The sequence below is a fragment of the Leishmania martiniquensis genome, chromosome 32 (genome assembly GCF_017916325.1).
Source record: "Leishmania martiniquensis isolate LSCM1 chromosome 32, whole genome shotgun sequence".
Taxonomy (NCBI): Eukaryota; Euglenozoa; class Kinetoplastea; order Trypanosomatida; family Trypanosomatidae; genus Leishmania; species Leishmania martiniquensis.
The window spans coordinates 778,971-802,083 of NC_090167.1; the positions used below are offsets into that span (position 1 = coordinate 778,971).

The 23,113-nt window shown below is 58.6% G+C and overlaps 8 protein-coding genes across 8 annotated transcripts; all 8 read right to left on the reverse strand.

Moving 5' to 3' along the window:
- Window positions 1-3,971: 3,971 nt before the first annotated feature.
- Window positions 3,972-4,799, reverse strand: LSCM1_01846 (uncharacterized protein; the record flags this gene model as incomplete). The annotated part of the gene is made up of 1 exon (XM_067319444.1): window positions 3,972-4,799. One exon carries the CDS (start codon window positions 4,797-4,799, stop codon window positions 3,972-3,974), a length of 828 nt encoding a protein of 275 aa, XP_067175993.1.
- An 817-nt stretch (window positions 4,800-5,616) lies between these two features.
- Window positions 5,617-6,060, reverse strand: LSCM1_01847 (uncharacterized protein; the record flags this gene model as incomplete). Its single annotated transcript, XM_067319445.1, has 1 exon — window positions 5,617-6,060. One exon carries the CDS (start codon window positions 6,058-6,060, stop codon window positions 5,617-5,619), a length of 444 nt encoding a protein of 147 aa, XP_067175994.1.
- A 1,406-nt stretch (window positions 6,061-7,466) lies between these two features.
- On the reverse strand, window positions 7,467-9,692 carry LSCM1_01848 (uncharacterized protein; the record flags this gene model as incomplete). The annotated part of the gene is made up of 1 exon (XM_067319446.1): window positions 7,467-9,692. One exon carries the CDS (start codon window positions 9,690-9,692, stop codon window positions 7,467-7,469), a length of 2,226 nt encoding a protein of 741 aa, XP_067175995.1.
- A 1,761-nt stretch (window positions 9,693-11,453) lies between these two features.
- LSCM1_01849 (uncharacterized protein) lies at window positions 11,454-11,789 on the reverse strand (the record flags this gene model as incomplete). Its single annotated transcript, XM_067319447.1, has 1 exon — window positions 11,454-11,789. One exon carries the CDS (start codon window positions 11,787-11,789, stop codon window positions 11,454-11,456), a length of 336 nt encoding a protein of 111 aa, XP_067175996.1.
- A 1,335-nt stretch (window positions 11,790-13,124) lies between these two features.
- Window positions 13,125-14,231, reverse strand: LSCM1_01850 (uncharacterized protein; the record flags this gene model as incomplete). The annotated part of the gene is made up of 1 exon (XM_067319448.1): window positions 13,125-14,231. The coding sequence occupies one exon, from the start codon at window positions 14,229-14,231 to the stop codon at window positions 13,125-13,127; it is 1,107 nt and encodes a 368-aa protein (XP_067175997.1).
- A 1,092-nt stretch (window positions 14,232-15,323) lies between these two features.
- On the reverse strand, window positions 15,324-16,211 carry LSCM1_01851 (uncharacterized protein; the record flags this gene model as incomplete). The annotated part of the gene is made up of 1 exon (XM_067319449.1): window positions 15,324-16,211. One exon carries the CDS (start codon window positions 16,209-16,211, stop codon window positions 15,324-15,326), a length of 888 nt encoding a protein of 295 aa, XP_067175998.1.
- Window positions 16,212-17,727: 1,516 nt separating this feature from the next.
- On the reverse strand, window positions 17,728-18,393 carry LSCM1_01852 (uncharacterized protein; the record flags this gene model as incomplete). Its single annotated transcript, XM_067319450.1, has 1 exon — window positions 17,728-18,393. One exon carries the CDS (start codon window positions 18,391-18,393, stop codon window positions 17,728-17,730), a length of 666 nt encoding a protein of 221 aa, XP_067175999.1.
- Window positions 18,394-21,072: 2,679 nt separating this feature from the next.
- Window positions 21,073-21,708, reverse strand: LSCM1_01853 (uncharacterized protein; the record flags this gene model as incomplete). The annotated part of the gene is made up of 1 exon (XM_067319451.1): window positions 21,073-21,708. The coding sequence occupies one exon, from the start codon at window positions 21,706-21,708 to the stop codon at window positions 21,073-21,075; it is 636 nt and encodes a 211-aa protein (XP_067176000.1).
- Window positions 21,709-23,113: the final 1,405 nt, after the last annotated feature.

The following is a 23,113-nucleotide window of genomic DNA, read 5'->3' on the forward strand; positions in this document are numbered from 1 at the left end:
CTTAACCCTGCTATGCAGTGCGGGAGCCGAGTGGCACCGGATCGACCCCGCGCTGTGCAACTGAGTAAGCTGCGATGAAGTGGCGGACATGCCTGAGGAGGTCGATTGTGACAAAAGGCCCGCCTGCGGCGCGTGACCCGGCAGCGCCCCGCCCGCGGCTGAGACGATGCGTTCCTTCTGCAGTGTTAGGTAGGCTTCTCGATTAGATGAGATCACCACCCATGGAGACTGCGGCTGCGACAGCGTGGCCGCCAACGTTGCCGTATTTTCAAGCTCTTCTTCTGATGGAAGCACTAACGACCTGGACGTGGCGCCGTCGCGAGGGCCTTCAATGCGGAACTGGCACTCGGCATCGGTACACATCCACACGCCATCGTGGCCGTTGTGTGTTATTGTGGAGTCGCCGACATCCAGTCGAAAAGGCAAGGCAGGGAGGAGGGATAGCGACTCTCTGAGGGTGCGGGAAGACGGGCCAGTAGTCGCTGGCGATGCCTCCTTGTGAGTTGACGACCGCATGCAAGCCACCGTTGAGTCTCCTCGAGAGCAGGGAGCCGAGTCGCTGGAGCGGAAGACATCCGGGGTGAGGCGGTCCTGCATGGAAGCCAAAGACCAGCAAGAGGCTTTCGGTAGGCTCGTATGTCCGAGAGCATTGTGATTACGCTGAGACCCCTCTGTGGCCGGCGGCGAGTCTGGTGAGAAGCCTGAAAGCGGCAACTGCATGGCGACAGCGGCGGAGTAGAACGCCTCCGCGGCGTCCGTTCGGGTGTCGCCCAAGAAAAGTCGTCCCGCAAGAGGCACGCGTCGCTCTCACGTTTGCGAGTGATGTGCTCCGTGACCCCAATCCCGTTCAAATACGAGATGAAAGCAACCCACGAGCCACTGGTATCTGCATCCCAGACGTACGCGCCTCGCCAACTTCTGCTCCACACGTCAGCTCCGCTAAAAGTCTGTTCGTGTATGCCCGCTGGCGCCGGCGCTACATGCCGGGGTAATCATGCAAAACAGAGAGGAGGTGCACGGCGCACCGCCGCGAGTGCGTCTGCAACGAAATACGATGGCTCTGAAAACTCCTTTGCGGTGGCAGGAACGTTCGACGAAGAGAGTTAACTTTCTGTGTGTGTGTGTGTCTGAGCCTATGCCTGTATGTGAGCATGTGAGTACGTTCGACTGATTAAAGAAGGGAAGTCGATGCTGTTAGAGAGGAGGTCAAGTGCACCCACTACCAAGCAACAAGGGCGCCCTCGGGGGGGAAGGGGAGGGAGGTACGCGCGAGCGGATGACGGCTGAAATGGGCCTCAGTGCCGAGGATGGCAACGCAACAGAAAAAGAAAGAGGAAGGAGGAAACGGCCACGATGAAGGGAAAGATCCAAATGCATCCGTGAGAGCAGTGCGCACGCCGCCCCCAGAGTCAGTCCCTCCTCACGCACCCTTCGTACCTGCCAGCGGCTTTCCACCCCACCCCATTTCCTCTCCTCCATGAAGCAAGCGCACATCCCGCACACCGTACCGTCCATTTTCACAAAACAGACGTGACATGCCCTACAAATCTTCCCTCTTCCTCTTCTTGCTTACCTTCGTTGTCGTAGAAACCCAAAGAACACCAATATGCGCCTCGGCTCAGTGAAGACCGGCTGCAACGTGAAAAATCACACATTTACCGCTGCCCCTGGTAGCTACTTCACTCTGTTCTTGCGTTTACTGCTTCCGTCTGCCCACTCCCTGCCACACAGCGCGTGAATCAAGGAGCAGCAGACAGAGAGAGAGAGACGCGCACGTCTTCTCGCCGGGCCCCATCGCGTACCGTGCAGCAGTCGTGTAGAGGCGCGCGCGAGGCAGCAGTGGGCGGGCTCAGGCATCCCAACGCAGGCGCCGCCTCATACTCGGCGTACACGCCTCGCAGGTCGCCACGTGGTGCACCCCTCGGCGAGGGCGGCGGCAGTGGCGGCTCAAGCTGCCCACGCCACTGAGCAGTGAGGGCCAGGCAGGATGCGCTCGCGGCACACGGCTACTCCACGTACCGTATGCATCGCACAAGCGTCGTCACGGCCGCACGTCTCCCCGACGCAGCACCAGCCACTGGCCTGACCGCGGGTACCTGTAGGGGCAAGTCGCTGTGACGTCGCCGCGTCGTGGGTGATTGGCGTTCTCGTCGCCACCAGAGAGGCGGATCAGCGTTCGGGGGGCGAGAGATGGGGGGAGGGGGGGATGGGCTCGCTTGGCGCTCTCCCACGCACAGAAGAAGGGCCGGCAGCGGTCCACCTTGGCATACGGCGCACAGGGAATGGTTTGTATCCATCCGCCCGCGTGGATGCAGCAGTCACTGGCATATGTGTGTATATAAAGGCCGCGCGCGACTTCGTCATCACTGCCGCCCATTTGGCTCGGCTCCTCTTTCCGCCGCTTTCTCTATCACTGTGGGACCTCTGCCACTGGAATGGTTAGCGGCTGTGACCGTCTACGCGCAGAAAGGGCGACACCGCCTTTACTGGGCTTCAAAGGGCACAGCCCGTAAAAGCATGCATGGGCGCCTCAGTCACGGCCAAGCCCCACGAGGCCGGACTCCCCGAGCTCAGAAGCGATTTCACCGGTCAGCGATCGCGCCCCGTGGGCTTTGAAGAGAAGGGGAAAAGAGCGGGTCTTGTAAACGCGCAGAGTCTGCCATTCCAGGTGATGCCATTGATGCTCGTCTGAGGCTGCGGGCACAGCTGCCCAAGGAGGATACGCATCGCCGCCAGGACGCTGACGAGACATTAAGAGGCCTGAAGCCGCACGTGAACCTTGCAAAGAGAAACAGCAGATGCAAACGTTGCACGAAGTGCGGCGAGTCTCAGAGAGCTCCTGTACTGCTCCGCCTCTGCAAAGCCTCATCGCAGACTCATACGCGCAGAGGCAGATCCGCAGGCGCCCTTCCGTATAGCTTTCTCTGTTCCGAGTCAGCTGCACGCAGGCAAGTTGCCGTTGCAAGACCGTCATACAGCCGGCAGCAGCCTCTTTTCCTTCTGGCACCCCGCGTGGAGCTAACAGATGCGCAGCAGGCCGCTGCGCCAAAATCGGCCACGGCGGTGGGTATCTGAGAGGCGCCCAGGGATTTCGGGTGCTTAGAGCCCCACCCCCCTTGATAAGGCCTGAAAGGGCTGATGCGGATGGCTCTGCTTTGTCGAGGGACGGTGTGGCCTAGACCGCACTGAAGGCCGACCTTATCACAATCCTCAGAATCGGCCCGTGCAGCCGCTGGTTCGGGCACGGCGCAGACCCGCACCGTCATGCTATTGACGATCTGCGGTGTTGCCTTTCACGAGCGTAGCGCGACGCCACACGAGGGAGACGCAATGCGGCGATATCCTGCGGCAGAGGCGTTGGCTTCCTCCCCGAACTGCGACGCTGCTGTAGCGCGGGCTCAACGCTGGCAGCGCTCGTTTCCCTGACGGAGCAGACGACAAAAGTCACGGGCTGCATGGGTCAGCGGGAGCGGGCGCGTGGGGGTACGGGTCCGCAGCAGCAAGAGAGCACGAGCCCGCCGGTCAAGAGGGAGTCGGGATGGCGCCAGCACGGGGCCGATAACGAGGGGGACCGAGTGGGGAGGGCGGGCAGGGGCCAGGCCCGTCCGACCAAATCTCCTCTGCGCACGCGCTTGCACATTTGCTTGATGCAAAGACTTTTATGCCCATGGCAAATAGTGCGCATGTGTGCACCCGCGGAGGACACGACACGCGAGTCAGCTGGCACGTGCACGTTAGAGAGCCCAGCAAAGGCTGACGGGCGGCGAAGACAAATCAGTATCGGAGTGGGGCTCACCACGGCTCCCTCTCAGCCGGCGCCATCCCACACAGGAGCATAGCCGAGCCCCTCTTCACCAGATGTGCACCCCACACCGCCACCGCCCCCCACCCCCTCACTACCCAGTCACTCAAAGCTTCTGCCACAAGTTCCCCGTTACGGCGCAATGGCATCGCCTCCTGTCATTTTGGGCTTAGCTGCCACTGGTGCCATCATCGCTGCCAGGGTCATCTTCCTCAGCCGACTCGTTCTTCGCATCGTCCTCAGAGAGTGAAGGCTGCTGCCATTCGTGGCGCTTCTTTAGGCGTCCTCGGCGCTCATTCAGAGGGCGAGCATCCGACAGATCCATCGCATCCAAGTCGAGAGCGCGCCGCACCTCGCTCTCCCGCAGCTCCGTCTCCACGTACTTCTCCTGAAACGCAGAAACCTCAGCCGAGTTGGCGCACTGCTGGTAGCCAGCCAATAGCTCGCCGTTCACGTCAAAGAAGCTCGCTCCCCAAGAAAAGTATGCCATGACACTTCGGGCGTCGTCCATCAAGCCCACGATCGCCAAGGTCGCCGCCAGCGCTTCTGCGCAGTTCAGCTTCGACGGTCGGCCGTAATTCACTGGGTTCGCTGCCATCAGCAGAGGCAAGAGGCGTGGGGCAGACATTCGCATCTTGCGCCACGGCACCGCATCCAACTCCTTCCACGAGCAGTCCACCACAGCAACGCCATTCTGCAGCACGATGTCGCGATCGGCAGGACTGACGATCTCCGTCGCACTTGGCGTCAGCACCACGCCACAGAATGGCTCGCTGAGGCGCAAGAGGCGCAGCGCGTTTAGGCGATACAACTTCTTTCCAGAGCACGCGTTGGGGTCGCACTGCTCAAAGTCCCACATGGCGAGGGGCACACTGCACGGATGCGCTGGCGGCTCGTTGCTATGAAACCCGCTGGTCACGCATGCGCCGCCGGACCCACCGCCGCGTCCGCGACCACGCCCACGACTGCTGCGCGTGTGCGCATTCCCCTTCCCCATTTGCCGCGCAGAAGAGGGCTTTTCCCTTTCGTCTTATTCGTGTTGTTATTGGAGTTGCGATTCCGCTGACTTGATGGAGTTAGAAAATGGGGTAAGTGCAGCTGCAAGAGATGACGACGGACCGATAACCGCCACCACCCACCACCTCCTTCGTTTGGTAATGAATTGAACGCACGCGCGCAACACAAGCGCACGCAATGCGAGTCCTTTCTCGGCGACTCGAGCGCTTCACCTGCAGAAGCAGAGCGCGCCTCAGTGCAGATGGAACGACAAACTGTTTAGCTTTGCTCGTCTGTGTTGCTGCTCCTAAGCAGAAGGCGCCAAGCACATCACCATGCAAGACCGATTCCGGGGCGGTGGGGAGGGAGACGAGAGAAAGCTTGAAGGAGAATGAGCCAGATGACTCGGCAATGACGCTGCCTCATATCGATGCCTCGAAACGCTACAGCAGACTGGGCGAGCAGTCGAAAGAGCACTGTGGAGCAACGGGTCAGAATGGCAGCTCATGCGAGAGTCACTCACAGAAGGCGTCAGAGCTGTTGGGGCTGCGAATCCCTGTCGGGAAGCCCCGCGCTGACGCATCATGCCTTATCCACTTCGAGAACGGGGAGAAAGACACAGGATCGAGGTGCTCTCGAGAGAGAACCTCGCGTTGCACGCCCCTCTCGGCGCGTATGTCAATGAGTTTTATTCCTTACTTACGCGCTGAGCTCCAGCGCACGTGCACGCACAGAGAGTGAGGGGAGAGGACGGCGCCTCCTTACCCTCAGCGTGCCGCCTTTGGCACAACGCTCAACTTCTCCGATGAGCTTCCGCATCAATAGTGGCGGCGCCTCAGCGTCCTCTTCGCGGTTGTCGCAGTCACAGGCGCGTCGGGTGAAGGTGCATTGGCCGCCTGCGCGGCCGCCGCGGAGGCCTTCGCCACGTCGTCGAATGGCGCTGTGGAAAAGAAGGCCGCCTTTGCAACAGCTGCCTCCGTCGCGGCTGCGCTTTTTGTGGCCGCCATCGGTGCCGAAGGTAAAGGCGCTGCGCCGTCTTCGCTCATCGACCTCGCCACTCCTGAGGCGCCCGCCTCGGTGCGCTGCTTCTTTGCTGGGACAGTCTCCGTCCTGTCGCACAATGCATTCGTGGCCCCCTCGTTTCCCGACGCGCGGCTGCGCTTGGGTGCGCGGCGCTTCTCCAGGAATGCTTCCCGTTGCTTCTCTAGGTTGAGCAGGTGAGCGACATAGTTTTGACGCTTGACACGGTGCTTCTTGGGCATTCTAAACTGGACAGGAAGAGAGAGGGAGCTGCTCCGACTCGGGCGTAGGAAGAAGCCACCAGAGCAATGATGAAAGAAGAGGCTGTCGAGCAGTGAAATGGCGTGGGCGTCACGAAAAAAAAAAAAAACAGCCCCTGTGAGGGGTATGGGCGGAGCCTGTGTCGCGCCGTTGGCCTGCCAGAGAGAAAAAAGAAGGGAAGACAGTCTGAGTAGGGACAGCGCAAAGGCGTGGGGAGGTCAAGGGGCACAGGGACGTAAAGAAAAACAACGCTGCAATGAGCCCATCGGCCCGCGACAGACGACAGGGCTGCACCCACACCGACTGCGCTTGCCCAACCTCGTGCTCCTGCAGGGTGGTGCACCGTGCAAGGGAGGTCAGCATCTCGCATCCATTGCACCACCAGCTCTCGCGCGCGCACGTGCTCCTGAACAAAGTGTCTCAGTCCGCAGTACAGTGACGACCCTTATCGTGATCGCCGTGCTTCTCTGCCGGGAAGCCGAGGATGCCTCTGGTCAGCGGAAGGAATCCAAAGGGTCCTTCATTGGGTCGCTTGTGTGCCCTCATGCGTTCTGTGTTCCTGCCACGGAGATGGTGGGCGAGGGTGACACAGACGCACACAGAGAGAGCGAGAAATACATGCAGGAGCCGAAGAACGGAGAGCAGGGGAGGAAGGGTAACGGTTAGGAAGCTACCCACCTTAGCAATAAATCTGTACATGGCCTCCATAGACACGCTTGCATACTCCGCGGCACCCCCGGCTCACACCCGTCCTCTCACGGGTGGCGTTTTTACATCGAACCTCTTTTTCTTGTGGTGCCTGCACCCCCACCACCACCACCACACACCTACACACTCCTCCCTCCTGAATCCTTTGAAGGAGTACGTAGGGGGGAAGGGGTTGCGAGAGGGGCACAGACGCAGCAACGACCTCCCTTCGGTAAGCGACTGATAGCACCACCACCACCACCACTTCCTCCACCTCGAGTCGGAGTACACGGCGTCGGAAGCGTGTCTGCGTGCTCATGTGGATGTCACTTCGAGACCGCAAAGAGAAGGCGCGCGCGAGAGAGAGAGGAGAGGGAGCATAAAGAGAGCCGATACGATCGAATGGCTTTGACCCCCCTCTCGCCCATTATACAGAGCGCGCGAGAACGAAGCGAGACAGCAACAAGGAACAACGCACAAAAAAGCTTAGGAGAGGCATCATTCGGGCTCACCTCAACACGGAGTTGTCTGAGCCGACTTTCCCCTCTACCCTCCCGCCCCTCCGCCCCTGATATACCAAGACTTACACATCTGAAGGTGGTAGACATGCAAGCATACAGAGGCCCAGGGCGACACAGGTTATCCACGCATACGCACACCAGCATTCCACGCCTTGATTGGCCCCCACCATTGCTCCTGACTACATAAAGAACTCGGCGCCGTCCTCATCCGAATCGATGCTGGCGAGCGACCCGCTCAGCGCCGCCGCTCGCTCCGCCTTCCGCAGCGACTTTTCGTCCACCGGCTTTGAGACAAAGGAGCGCGGGCGCACCGGCTTGCCAGTCTTGTGAATGATGGGCGCCTGTGATCGCTCCAGCGCGCGTCGGATGCGCTCCTCCTGCTCCTCTTCCTGACATGCCAGGTGAACAATTCGTGCCTGGCGACGGCGCTGCTTGTCGCTCTGCTTCATGACAGCCTTCATGAGGGACATCTCCACGTGGTTTGCGGGGCTGTGGAGATAGCGGTGATACTCCTCCAGTTTGTTTTCGATTATTGTCAGCATCTCTAACGGCCCCATAGAGGCGTCTTGGTGCTGCTGCTGAGATGACGCATTGGTCGTGGCCACCGCCGTCAGCGATGTGGACTTCCTCGCCGACTGGCGCGCCGCACTCATAGGATGCTGTGGGTTCGATGATGAGCCGCCCGCCGCAGGTTTCTTTTTCTCTATCCCTGATGACTGAGAAGTCTTGGAGAGGCGCACCGTGTTGGAGACAGCCCGCGATCGGCCACGGTTCGCGGTGCCAGATGTGTCAGTGTCGCCTACGGCCTTGCGGGGATGGGCATTCTGCGCTGCGATCTTGAGCTGCTGATCGCCGGTGCGGAGCAGGTGAAAAATGTGGCCAATGGCCTCCTCCACCCTCCTTTTGAGCTCCTCTGGGGGCATGCCGGAGACGGGGACGCCACCACCATTGTCCCAGGAACCGGGAATAAGCGACGCCCCGCCTTTCGACCTCTTTGACGCCGTCGCACTGGACCTGGCTGCGGCACTCGTCTGCTGCTTCCCCTTCGGCTCGAGAGCCGCCATACGTTCATCCAGCGCTTGGAGCTTCTTCTGAGCCTCCGCTACACTGCTCGTCAGTGCCTCCAGCTGTGCCGTTCGCTGGGCCACCATAGTGTTCATCTCATCTTGCTCCTGTAGGAACCCCAACGTAACACCTTCCAGCTCCTCCTCCAGCTCGTGACAGTTTTGGATCAAGAACAGGTTGCCTTCCTCAACGTTGATGAACACCTCCAGAAAATCATCGACGGAGGTGAAGCACAGCGGGAGGCGGATTTCGTGATAGCTGTGATGCAGCTCATCTTTCACGGCAGTCAGAGCCATAGCACCAACCTCAACGCGAATTCGTGCTGCCGCGGCCGCAATGGCAGCGCGGGCCTCTTCCTCCATGGAGATGTAGAGATCCTCGAGCTGCTTCTCGAGCGGCACCACCTCCGGCTCCTCTGTCTCAGTGAGCGTGCTGGCCGAAATCTGACCCTTCTCCCTCCGCTGTGTCGCCAGGACGAGAGAGGGCCGATTCTTTTTGCCATGCGCAGCCCTCTCACTTTCCTCCGCCTTTGCGGCCTGCACCAGCGCCTCCAATCGTGCCGCCTCCTGCGCAGTCAAGGCAGCAGACCGCGCTTGATAAGCCTCCTCGGCATCCATAAGAATCTGCTCCGTCGCATCCTCAATGCGCAAGCTGCTCAATGTATCGTAGAACCACTGCGGCTTTGCCAGAGTCTCTAGAAAGTCCTTGTATGCCATACAGTTCTCAATCTGCAGGCGCGTCTTGCGCGTCTCCGCCTCGGCATGGTTAATGAGGGCGGACAGCTTCTTGATCTCGATTGTCTTGGCGTGTTTGATACGCGTTTCGTCATCTGCACGCCGCACCGCCGCGTCCTGCTCAAGGTTGCTAAACTTTAAAAAGTTGTTAAACTTCTCACGCGTGCTCAACAGTTGCTCTTGCTGCTGGCGCAATCGCTTCTCAGCGCGGTCGATCTTCTCCTCCAGCTTTCGGATCTCAGCCTTTTTGGTAGTGAGAGACATGCGCACGAGGCCCACCTCCCGCTTCTGCTGCACAAAGTCACTTGTCGTGAGTGTGCCGTGCGTGTCGACGACGCGGGCAGCTCTAGAGCCGTCCGCCGTAGGGGAAGCCGCCTCACTCGAGAGCGCGTCATTCACCGCCGCGCCGTCGATGGTGCTAGCGGTCGCTGCGCCAGGGCAGAATGCGCGACCGCAACGTGGTGCAAGCGCCACAAGGTCGGCTGCCATGGCTACATCATCCCTGCGTACCTCCTGCAGCAGCTCCTTGGAGATGCGTGTGCTCTCTACGTTAACGCTGCTGCCGGGCGCCGCGTTGAAGGGATTCGCCCGAGTATGTGCACGCATTGTCGCCAAGCCCCTGTAGGCGCCAGACGAGACTACAGAGTGAAACGCACCAGGCTGTGCAAAGGTTGAAAAGGCGAGGCTACAGAAAAGGGAAGGCGTGAGGCCGAAGTGCTGATCCACTGCAGTTCCGTTGCGCACTTCCGCACGCAGTCATGGTCAGTAAGCTTCGACGCGGTCCTCCTGCTTTTCGTGAGAACGTGTTGAGCTGCGCCTGGATGCAACCAGCTGGTATGCGGGTGAGCGAGAGTATATCACTAACCACTGCAACACATTTATTTTTTTTCGTGCGTCAGGCGAGGGAGTGCGGGGTTGGGCGCATGTACATCATGCGAGAGAAATAGAGAAAGAAAGAGAGCGGAGCAGTGCAAGAGAGTCGGCGAAACGGTAGAAGCGTCAGTTGCTCAGCCGAGCAACAGCAGTGTACCGAGCGCAGACGCCTCGCGGCGGAGACGTACGGTTCATCCTCGGGAGAGCTCAGTGCTGACGGCCTCAGTGCCTCGCTCCGTCCTGACCACTGTCCATTTCGCAGCGAGGGGCAAAGAGAAAGAGAGAGAGAGCGTTGCCGAATCCTCAAAGAGGGGTTTTCATAGGGCAACTGTAACGATGCAAAGCGGCACTCGGAAGGGGGAGCACAGGGAAGAGGGTGTGTGTGTGTGCGTGTGCGTATGACTGCGTATCGAGCCATGTGTGGCGGCATACACGCAAGGTCCAGTGCCATCAGGCTGGTTGCACACGCCCTCACAGGCAGGTTCCCGGTTTCATGACGCCATGTCCCCCTCTCTATCCTCTACCACCGGCTGAACCACGAACGTTGCTCGTACAGTCCCTCCGCTCCCATTGATGAGGGGATCCATATGTGCATCCAAATAGGCGAACATCCACTGTTTTTCCCCGGCTCACGTCGCGCATCATTTCTGCGAGTGGCGAGTCGCACATCCAACGGGGAGGAAGAAGCGGAAGAGGGTATGCAACAACGAGCCGGAAGAAGAAAACAACTTCTTCCCAACACCCACCGCAGCAGTAAGGCGTACCGGCTGCGCACTCGCATTCGAACTACCCTCGGACAGCACCTACTCTATCTGCCTCCTCGTCTCTCTCTCTATCTGCACGTTTGAATCATTGCTGCTGTCGCGGTGCCCATCCGGGTCTGCCAAGAGGGGGAAAGAAAAAAGGCTGAGGAGAGGAGATAGGGGGGGACGGCGGGTCAGAATAGGAAAAGAGTACCCGTGGGAAAGGGCTGAGGAGATCGTCGCATGGTGTATTCGGAGAGGCTCGCTAAGCGTCTCAGAGAGGAAGAAAAGAGAAAGAGAGAGAGACACAGCAACAGAGAACGTCAAAGAAGCCCACCAGATCAAAGTCAGACACTACACATGCATAGATAAGTGCGCGCGCAGAGGGGTCGCAGCATGCGACAGCATCACAGCGGAGACGCCGGTGGGTGTGTCTGACGGCGTCTGCCGCTGTGCTTGACGTCTTTCGCCTCGATGCAGCGTCACAACGGGTGCGCACATCACCGACAGTGCCCCGCCCCCCATGGGGCAACGCGGGCGCGGTCATGGAGTGCAGCGAAGGCGAGAGGGAAGAGCACACCGATGCTCAAACGTTGCGATTCACACGTGCACAGACTAGCGTTCCCAGACGGAGGCAGACAGACTACGGGCGAGGAAGAGGCACACATGGTGTCGAAATATGGTTGGCCACCTTCTTTGCTCTTGTGCACAGCACAGATGAGGGAGTTTGCATGGGAAGGAGGAAGGTGTATTAGGTCGGCGCAGGTGGGGCCCGGGGAGCTGCGTAGCGATCTGACGGCGGAGGGGGCGGTATCGTGCCACGAGGCGCGTTGCCATCTGTATCGCCAGGATGCGGCCCAACTGCCGGCGCGCGACGCGGGTTGCCGTTTGGCGTCGCCTGGCCTAGTGCATTGTGTTGCGGCTGCGGTTGCGGCTGTGAGGTATGCTGGTGCTGGTGCCGCTGCTGCTTGCGCACCTCGTAATCAGCAGAATCGAAGAACTTCTGCTGTTGCGGCGCCTGCATCTGCCGCAGACGCGGGTCGCGCTTCTTTGGCATGTTCACCCCCGGGGGCACCTGATCGGCCATTTCGTATGGTTCTCTGAGAAAGAAGGAAGTGAAGATGTAACGGAGGGAAGGGGGAGTAAAAGGCGGAGCCGCTGTGGTGGAGAGCAGTGCGAGACCGGTGTGCCGTTTGAGCGAAGGAATGCAGATGAGCACTCGAAGCGCATGCACCCACGCGTGCTGATAAATCTAGACAGAGGCGCTTCGAGGAACAGTGCGTCGCACCTAATCCACCGGAGAAGGAGCAAGACACAATGGCGACGGTGTCGCTCGCAGTAATGCGATACTCTGCTCGATGCTTGCGTGTCAATATGATTTGTGTATGTGTGAATGTGTGTGTGGTGTGTGGGGGGGAGGAGGGAGACTCTTGTCAAGGTAAGCGCAAAGCGGCCGTAGAGGTAACATAAATGGGTGGCGACAGAGAGCAGAGAGAGGACGTCAGGGAGGCGTGGGGAAGCTTAGAGAGGGGAAGAGAGCATCGAATGGAGTGAAGCATCGCTGTGAAAGTCCATCGCATCTCGCCGGCTCGTGTCTGGCGGCAAAGGCGTCAACGCAAAGCCCACAGGGACCGCAACACCACACGCATACGCGCATGCACGCCAGGTTCACGCGCGTGCACGGCTGTTTCGTAATCAACTCTTTTTCGCTTCTTCTCTTGTGTATCCTGGCCTTCCCGGCGCGATGGAAGAGGGCGCGAGCCTCCCCGAGAGGGGGAGAGAGAGGGGCGCGCAGACCTGCAGATGTGGAACCACAATCCGTCTCGCTCTTGTCTTCTCTCTGCCTCGCCCATCTCCTCCTCCCCTCCCCTCCCCTACCTCTGTCTTCGTGTGCTTTGGTGCTGCCTGCCTCGTACCCCCGTTCGTTTTGCAGACTGCTGCGCCTCCGTTGGAGGCCAGCCTCGCTTGCCAAGCCACAGGCGGTGATGTCTGCGACGTGCAGCCCATCATACACGAAAGAATACGGCAGAAGTATACTCGGTGCATGCGATTAAAATGTCTGAGACACAGAAAAAGCATATATAGAGAGAGATAAGAACAGCGTGCAAAGGCATGCCACATCGGTTGTCATCGCATCCGCGAAACACACGAAGTGAAGATATGAATTCAGGGCACTGGTACCCGGGAACAGGGGTGAAGCTGTCACCCCTGCCACGCTCCAAGCATACGCTTCGGGTCCCTCCAGAAAGAATATAAAAAACGTCCGCGAGAGTGCCTCCATGGCGGATCGAAGGCCCTACACAGAAAAAAAGTGAGCGAGCGCATGTGCAGGCGGCAGCGACGTCGCACGCGACGCGGTGGACACGCAGGCAGTGGGAAGCCCACCGACCACCTCCGCAGCGCTCAACAAAGGCACTCAACACTACAGGTCGTCATTTGTGTCACCCTCGAAGGCGTTCGCGCTGTCCCCACGGACCGAGCTGTCGAGCGTCTCCTCTACAAGAGGGACAGCGGGCTCTCCAGGAGCAGCGGGAGCTGACTGATCCGAAACCGTCGCTGCCTCGCTGTTAGTTGCCGCGTCCCCCGTGGGCTCCTTAGCGGCAGTTGCAGTCGTTGAAGACCCCCGCCTCCGGGAAGCATCTGTTCTTTTCTTCTCGAGGCGTCGTTGGAACTGCTGCCATCTTTGCTGGTCCCGGCCGGCGGCGGCCCGCAGCACCTCCACGTTGGCGCACACGTTCGTAATGAAAGGAACCGAGCCTGCCTCGCCCTCGGCGGTGGCTTCGTCATGTGTTGGGACGGCTTTGCTTAGTGGAGGCGCCATACCGCACAAGCCGTACTCCATATCTGAGTGGGTGCGCGCAGCCTTGACAAGCTCCTCGATTTCCTCCTCGAACTCCTCCACCAACAGCGCACACATCACCGACGCCATTGGCGACCTCTGCGATCTGTGCAACCCCTCCACATCCTTTCGACTGTACAGAGTCGCCATGGGGTATAGACTTGCATTCTGCTTCTCAGCCCACGCTGACGGATCGGCGTCAGCTGGGAACACCTCGTCCTCACGCAGCGCGTGTCGCACAGCAATAAAGGCGTCGCCGAAGCTCTGCTGGTGGTAAAGGCGCACCTTCGATTTTGGGTGCAGACGCAGCAAGCGAATATCGTTCTTGTAAGGGTCACAAATCCCCTCCATCACGTCGGCCACGAGAAGGTCGCTGTTGCGGTATTGGTGCCAACGCTGTTGGTTTTGCTTACTGAGCCGGTGCGAGATGAGGTAGGTAGAGGGTTTCTCCGACAGCGTCCGGTTAAGGCGGTGAAACAGCGTGGTGGCGACGGTAAGACAGGCGGAGCAGTCGAGATGCTCGTAGCCGGCTCCGTGCAGCGGACGAATCGACTTGCCCTGAGCCTGTGTCACTGCGAGCGTGAGCGGTGAGGCAAGAAGCAAGCCCAAGAGAAGCGCAAAAATAGCGAGAAAGCATCGCCGGGGCTGTCCTAGCGGCGACGCCGGTAGGAGAGTCAGAAGTGCAGCCATGAAGTCTACTTCAACGTCTGCGAGCTCAGATTCTCCACTGGATGCGCGTGGGTAGACGTGGCCAAGCGTGGTTGTGTTCGAGTGGCGATGTTTGTGGATAGCCAAGAGAGAGTTGAAGCTGCGCTTTGTAATTCTGTGCGCTGTTGCCGTTGCTACACTTCAGCCATCTACCCACCCCTCTGCAGGCAACGAAGAAAAGGGAAGCAAAGGGAAAGAAGACGAGGTCAGGTTCGCTGGCGGGTGTATGTCGCGATCTGTTGAAGTTTGCACAGAAGCAGCGCGCGAGAGGTGAAGGAGGTGAAGGGAGAAGAGAGAGAGGAGAGCTCAAGTACGCATACCGAGATAAAGGAATGTGACGGTGGAAGCCACCCGTGCCCACCGCAAATTGTCCAAGGCGGATGGGTGCCTGAGCAGGAAAAAAAGGAGCATGCCATCTGCAGAAAAGGCACCGATTTCTTTTCTTTTGTGTGTGTGTGCTTGTAGTTGTACGGGAAGGTCTCATCGATATGGCGCGAGGGCATTCTGGATAAAAAAAGGCTCTCTCTAAGCTAAGGGATAGCCATGGCCAGAGAGTCAGGGCCATTGGCGCTTGACGGGCATCACCGAGCAGCAGTAAACTGCAGTGAGTTCGGTCGCGCACTGTGATGTCATTACCGCATGCGCGTCACCTCGGAAGCTCTCTAGAGCATGTGGAGAAGGTGTGTGTGCTCCTATTGCCATTATTGTTCTTGTTGCTGTTGTAAGATAACATGTGGTGTACATGTAGTGTGTGCACGACGACTGCCCGTGCGAGTCATTCTATGCCATTGGAGAAGCACACCCGAAACCAACGGTACGAGTCAATGCAGGACGCTTCCCTCTCACCTGTGCAGAAGAGGACGCATCGACGCGCACCGGGAGAGTCATAAGTGGCGACTCCCTGCGCACAGTTCAGATGGCGGTGGAGAAGTCGACGACCGTGTCGAGTGCCGGTGAAAGGGATGGGGGTGAAGAAATAGAGAGAGATGCGTGCACCGACCCCACACGCGACACACACACACATAGAAAGGCCCCGGGCCCGGCGGTGCGCCTACTGCTTTTCTGCTCCCTCTCTTAGGGTGCTGCAGAGGACCGGCGCGTATCCGCCGCATCGCGCACCGTACCCTCCTCAGACTCTTGCTGACGTCCTTGACCGTCGTGAATGAACATCCATAAGTTTTCAGGCGCCGGCGGGCCACCACGTTTCTTGGTTGCCAGAGCTGTAAGGCGCCCACAGCCAACCTCGAACTGCACGCCGAAGTCGTTGTAGAAGACCTCCTTAAGACTCGCGAGAGGTGCAGCCGTCATGTTGTGGCGAATGCGCATCACATCGTCTGCCTTGACCGGGTGGTCACGCACGTCCTCCTGAAAGGCAGGGTTCGCATCTTCGATGCACCACATGGCCGCCGCGCTGCCGCCGTCTGGAGAAAAATATGTATGTTGCAGCTTCCCCGTCACAAGTGACGCGCACCCCGGTGTGATGAACTCCGACATCAAAAACAGCGGGTCTTCGCAGAGCTCGCGCACGGTCATTAGATAGAACGGCTGGCCATAATGTACCATGTCCTCCTCATCTTCAGGGATAGGGAAGCTATCTGTCTGTGGCATCGCAGCAGGAACGAGAACCACGGTGCAACGCGACGTCGCCTCCTCCGCCGGTGCGGTCGAGCACGCTATCTGCCACCCCGTTGGCGTGGCCTTTCTGTCATCCAGGTCCACGCTAAGAAAGCCGCAAGTGTGCGCATTCTGGAGCATCAAAGGGACGTGAAAGCGCAAGTGCCCATCTTCCGCGATCGGCGCAATGGCGTGCGGGGCGTTGTGGTGCCGAATCTTGGCCAGTGTATGCGCTACCTCCGCCGAGGCCTCCACCAAGCCGCCACTGCGGCCCTGCATGAGCTGCCGGCGATCACGCTCATAGGCCTCCTCCTCAAACCAGTTGCCAAGCAGAGCTCTGCGCGGCATCGCTTACACTCGTCTGACCTTATGGAGGAGAGGAAGGGTTTGTGCGGCAGTAGCGGTACACTAGACGACGCCACCAGAGACGCCGCGCGTGGAATCGAGAAAGAGAGAGACGGAGAGGATGTGCGACTGTGCACCTAACCTTTTGTGTGTTACCGCACCTCCCACCTGCTCCAGTTCCCCACCTCGTGACTCTCGCGGGTTCGCTTCTGTTATGGTAATCAGAGATGAAGACGGTGACGTGCACTCGTGGTGAAGCAGGACAGAGTGAGGAGGAAAAAGGCTCGGGGAGGGAGGGGGCGGCAGAGGGACGCGGAATGGAAGTGGTGGGGCTCTTACGCTTCACTCCTAGAGAAGGGAATGGAACACCAGATGAAGGGCTGAATGAGGACCCGCATGAATAGCAGGAGGAAGCGCTAGAGTGTCACCGTAAGCGCGCCTCCGTTTTTGACGACCAGTCGCTACAACTGCGCTACAACAGCGATAAGCTCACAGAGCCTTGGGGAGAGACAAAAATCGAATCAAAAAAAAGAGGGTGAGGAGAGCGGGCACAAGGCGCCATGTCGCCAGCTCTTCCCCTGCGCAGCGCGTCTGCTTCGTACGCGCCAAGCACCTCCCTAACGAAGCGCGCTCTGTAAACTGTACTGCTTTCCTCTTCTTCCCTTTTCGCCCAGGTATAACGCATGCAAGGGGCCGGTTCAGTTACACAAGACGCATCATTGCAGAAGCTTATGGTCCATAATCCCCCTCCCCAGAAACACTCACAGGCGCGCGCATTCAGAGGCGTCGGCGCATGTCACTCTCTCCACGGCGCGTTGCATTATTTTGCTTCGCTTTTTTTTCGTCTCTGCTATCCTCTCTAATTCCCTTCCCCACCACAGCGGCCAAAAGGCCCTCACACACGCACACGCCATCGCCAAAGGTGGAGAGGAAAGATGCACCATAATCTAAAGAGAGGTTCTCTTGCTAAGTAGCGCGTAACACGCATACGCCAAAAGAAAACAGACCGCATCGCTCGCGCGGGGTGGTGGGAGAGGAGCTCAAGTGTCTGCGCAGTCGCCCAATGCACGCCAATGGATAGCGCACACAGAGACAAGAAAAGTGCGCGTATCGCGTGAGAAGCCTCGCCGCCAACGGCACCCCTCTCCTTGTTGTTCGTCACTCTACGAGACGCTTGGCTAGAGGCAGTGGGGAAGGGGGTGCAGCAACACCCCCCGCCCATGTCATCTGCACAAGTAGCCAGGCACGCTGGAAAGGAAGCTTAGGTTTTCTTCTGCTCCACGCTTGTCGGCAGCATCTTCTGCACCCTTCCCTCTCCCTCGGCTTGCCTTCGCCTGCGTGTGCACGCGCCCTTCTTCGTATCCCAGTCCCTTTCCTTCCCTTAACCTCCTCGACCCCACCCCCGCTGCAGCCCATTAGAGATGGGTGAAAGGGCCGCCGAAAAAGAAGAGCCGAGCAGCGTGCCCATGCGCGACTGTACCGTGCTCCAAGGTTCACACCCATCGCACACATGAACGCCCTACACCATGCGCTTCGTCACAAACATTCGGCGCAGATAGATAATGCTCCCGACACCCATGCCCACAATGAAGACGCTCTCAAGGACGCAGAAGACTACCACGCGCGTGTTGGCAACTTCGGTTGTGGCACGGTGGTCACGCTCACGAACGCGAAGAGCCTGCTGCAGCTCCTCGATCTCACGCAGACCCTGCTGCAGACGAACAATCGAGCGGTGAAGAGGGTCCGAGCCCACCGCATTCGGCAGCACCGAGCCGGTCGGGCTTCCGCCCTGCACTAGCACAGAGAACGAGACAACTTTTGAGGTCAGCGTGCTCATGCGGTTGCTGAAGCAGAAGGCGTATGAGCCCGGAATGCGAGCCTTGAAGAGGACACGGTTCTCCATCTCGCGTTCGGAATCCCATACGACCTTATTGTCCGGCGCCACGATCCGGCAGTCGATGTCCATGGCACCACCCATAGTGACCATGAAGTGCAGGAACATTTTAACCTCAGAACCAAGAGCATCCTCATAGAAGCAGACCTCCTCGCCAGCGGGGACCTGCACAGCGAGCCCGCCGTCATTGGCATGCGCCGGCAGCACCGCAACAGAGCTCACAAGCAGCATGCAAAGGGTGAAGAGCGCAGCGACGGCGGTGCGCCGCCTCTGCCTACACTTCGCCCACATGTACATGAGCTGCAATCACAAAGGACTGGAATCGGCAAGCACCAGACGTTTCCTAGCTGTGGCAGCAAGTGATCCACTAAAGATGAGCGAATGATTTGTAGTGCACTGGCGCAGCCTTTGAGCAACAGCGGCGCCAACGAGCTTTTCAGTGTGCGTGCGCTATCGCCTGAAAAAGTGTGAAATGGGGAGTTGCGCGAGACCGGTACCGTCGCTCTCTTCCTTCGCATAAAATTGGATGATAGCGCAATTGGCCACAGAATGACTGCCGCCAGCAAAAGAATCGTCCGTGACAGCTCAGGGGCGCCAGCACGAAGTTATGCTCGAAGAAGTCAAAGGAGAACGGCAAAGAGAGGAGAAAGCGAGTTTGCCCCATTATCTGTTCGGCGTGTTCATCCCCGGTGCCACACCGCGCACGAGTCGAAGGCGACGTGGCCTCCGCCATGCCACACAGGCCCCATCGCCTCGTGGCGCGCAGCAGCCGGATGGGCACGCGCTGCAGCAGTGCGCCAGCTCAGTCCCCTGAGCTCGGACCCTTGTATCGAGCTCGACACACGTACGCCCCACAGGCCGCCTCTCAGCGGCTCAAATGGTGCCACCCAGCCTTGGGCGCATCACCCCCCCCAAGGGGCGGCTAGGGCCCCCACGCCAGTAGGCAGAGTGGTGGCCGAGCGACCTTGACGCTTTGCCCGGCATGCGGGTTGTACCAGCCTGCTCCATGTCGCAGGGCGCTCTGACGCAACGCCGTCCAGGACCCGGCCGCCAGCATCCGTAGCGGCGCATCGCTCTGGCCTCCCTGCGTCGTAGGCATTGGGCCCTGTCACCACCAGAAGAGGCTCAGCCTTCGGCCGGGGTCGGCGGGCTGCCTCAATCCCTCCAGCACAGAATCTGGTAATGCACCCCGAAGATTCTCCGCACGCAGAGGTGAGGCTGCACCTCCCCACCACCACCACCACGTTGCCATGCGCGACAAAGCGCCCATGAACACAAGACGGGTGGGAGCAGAGCGTTCAGAGAGGAGAGCGCAAAGATGAGGTCAGCGCTTATCTTCTCGCAGAAAAGAAGTCCCGATGCATCATGGGAATGCCGACACAGAGAAACAGGTGACGCACGCAATGCCAGGGCGCACCACGCACGCAAAGCCCGCAGAGCCTCATCCCCTTCTCCCTCCCATACACGCACACGCAGGCACACACATACACACACACACACAAACATGCACAGGAGCACACGCATACGCATACGTACACAACAGCGTCTTCTTCACGGAAATTATCGTTCCGGCGCACAAAGGAAACATCTCACGGTGGTACTCAGCGGAAACTTCCGCTTTGTGACGAAGTCACGAGGAGGGCGTGGGCTCGGTGTTGTCCGACGATGGAGCGGTCACAGTCCGATCCTACCACTCAGCACACATCCGTGCAGAGGCGCGGTGCCGTGGTTGGAGCATCGCCTCGAAGTTTGGACACCCGCGCCGGACAGACAAAGGAGAGTTTAGAGCCTGGAGAGGGGCTGCTTTCTCTTGCTTCTCCATCGAGGCTGATTCGCTCCGTCACATACCCACAAACACGGAACACTGCGAGAGAGGCAGTAGCAGGAGAGGGCGAGAGACTCCCGGTGAACACGTGGTGAAAACACAACGACGAGAAAGGGGGAGAGAAAAAGTGAGACATCATTTTCTATCCTGCTGTACTGACAAAGAAGGCAGTGAGTGCATCTGCTTGTGTGTCTGTGTGTGTGTGTATGTGTGTCGTGCGGCACAAGACAACAACGATGAAGTCAATCAACAGCATAGAATTGCACCTCAGATGCAAAGGCACACAGACAAAAAAGGGGAAAGAGCGAAGGAAAAAAAAAGAAACAGAAAAAAGAGGCGCCCACATGCACACACACACGGAGGGGTTCGGTGTGTCCTCGTCCTCCAATCACGAGCGCGTTCTCTTCACTTCTCGGCGTCGCCTCCTCTATGTGTGTGTGTGTATGCGCCTGTGTTGCTTTCCTCTTCTGCACAAAGCCACGAAAGAGAGCACATACAATAGCACGCAAAAGGCAAGAGCGGTCGAGTGCAGCAGCAGCAGCAGCAACAGCAGTACCCCCCCCCAGAAACAACCGCGAGCGTGGTGAGATGGTGTGCATGCGAGCACAGCACACCAAGCGCTTTAGCACGTTCGAACAACACAAACGAGTCATCACGCCTCCACCGTAAAGAAACAGAAGGCAAAAAAAACACAAAAAAGAGATACAGGCGAGCAAAAGCAGAGACTCGAAAGAGCGCTGTGAATCGGCGGCAGGAAGCCCAAAAAGGAAGAATGAGGACGCACCCAGCAGTAAAGCAAGCACCGTAAGAAAAAAAGGGAGAGAATCGTCGCAGCACAGAGTCGAAACAGCCACTGCTAAACCGGAGCGCATCACTGACCCATCCTCGCGCGGTACGGCGGCATACAGCCGTCTTACTGTGGGAGAGAAACCCCGACCGACAGGTTATCCAAAAGAAGGTGAAGCAGTACGGAGACGGAGATGCGGCCGGTACGCCTCTTGCCGAAACTCGATCGATCGATCACGAACGCCTAAGGAGAACGACACATCTTCGCCGGCCTCACCACGTCTTCAGGTCGATGCCGCTGCTTTTCCGGAATCGCTGCATTCACTTTCGCCTCTTTTTGTTGTTTCACTTCTCTTCGTTTAGCAGGCGCACCCCGTATTGCTGGTAGTGTGGCTGGCATTCGTCACCTGCGACTGCGTATTATTTGCCTGCGCCCCGGGACGTCCAGAGACGACGGAAGCATCGATCATGCCAAGCTGCACGTTTTCGTAGATGTGTGCTGCCGTCTGCAGGAAGGCATCGTCGACGTTCTGCGACGTTTTGGCGCTGGTCTCCATGAACATCAGTCCATTGCGGCGCGCAAACGCCTCGCCCTCCTCGCGGCTCACCTGACGCTTGCTGTCAAGGTCGCACTTGTTGCCGATCAGCATTATCACGAGCGCGGTGTTGGCGTTTGCCTTTGCATCCTCCAGCCAGCTTTGAAGGTGCATGAAGGTATCGCGTCGCGTCACGTCGTAGACAAGCAGAGCCCCGCTAGCTCCGCGGTAGTAGCTACGTGTGATGCTGCGGAAGCTCTCCTGCCCCGCCGTATCCCAAATCTGCAACTTCACGCCCTTTCCCTGGATGGAGATGAGCCGCGCCCCGAACTCTACGCCAATGGTCAAGTCATGGAGCGGCTCGAAGCGCTTGTCAGTGAACTGGAGCAGCAGGCAGCTCTTGCCAACGCCACTGTCGCCAATGATGATGTACTTGAAGACGTAGTTGCTCTGCGCCATGGTGCCCTTTGCTGTTGATGAAGTACTGAGGAAGAGGAAGACGGAAATTCGCAGGCCTACACACAAGCGCGCATGCGCTGATACACGCCAGGAAAGCAGTACTCCGGGGGGAAGGGAGGGGGGCGCCAGGCACGAGCACTACGCGCAGATGAGCGAGAAAGAATCAATGACGCAAAACAAAGAAGCGGGGCTCAGCAGAGATGTACACACACACACGCACACTCCCTCACGATCTATCTGAGCTCTGTACGTACCACGTCACCGCCGTGGAAGCTACGGGAAGCGCGTAGAGAATAGCGTCAGTGATCCGTCCAGCGGCAGCAACGTCAAAGACGAGCAGACAGCGAAACACAAAAAAAAAGAGAGAGAGACGACAGCAGACACGCCAGAGGGGAGAGGGAGGTGAAGCACGGTGCAAACAAACAGACACGAAATGAAAAGGCGGAGTCAAAAAGGGCTGTCACAAGCGGTTTTACCGGTATGCATGCAGCCAAGCACAACACAAACTCAGAGAGGCAATTAAGCGAAGCCTTTTTATCGGTTGGGCGCTTCTTCGTGGCTGAATCGTGCGCAAAGGGGTGGGTTATATGGCATGTTGAGAGAGAGAGTCGCAATGTGCGCGGTTAGGTGGTATGGTGATGTACGTCATTCGAGGTGTGGGCGCCATTCGGTGAAGAGAGAGAGGGGGGAGCAAAGAAGCAGAGTGAGGGAAAGACACCGCGCGGGCGTGTGCCCAGCAGCAGCATACTGCGATCGGTGGGATACCGAAGTGTGGAAAAGAAAAGAGCAGAACACATGGCAGCGAGACAAACACAAACAGCCGGGCATCAGTTGATCTGCGTCTCCTTCTTCACTACCCCAGTGAGGTCGACGCAGTACCAAAAGACGCCGTCCGGGTTGCTCCGCATCCGCGGTCCAGGTCACATATTCTTCGTCGCGTTGCCCATCGTCTCGCTTCAGAGTCACCCGCACGTTCGAAGACACGCGCGCGCACCACGATACATCACATGCAAACGTTCCAATCAATGCAACGAGAGGAAAGAGAGGGGAGGGGGGCTTCGGCGACCACACACACACACACGCTGAAAGAAGTGAATACCGGAAGTGTTGCAGCGCGTGATGACGGCCGTGGGCAATAGCAGAATACTAGCAAATTGTATACATGAAATGAGCAGCTTGCGCACACAAAATGGCTGGCACACACCCTCCGCACCGACCACACCTGCGCTTGCTTCTGTGCGCGTTCCATAACACAGCCATCGTTGGATGTCCCTTTTTGTGCGCATCAGGGGTCGGTTCTTAGTTTACATATACGAGACGACTTTACCGTGCCGATATGAATGGGGCCGAGGGGCGGGGGGGGAGAGAGAGAAAGCGCAGGCATGATGGGAGGAAACGATAGCAC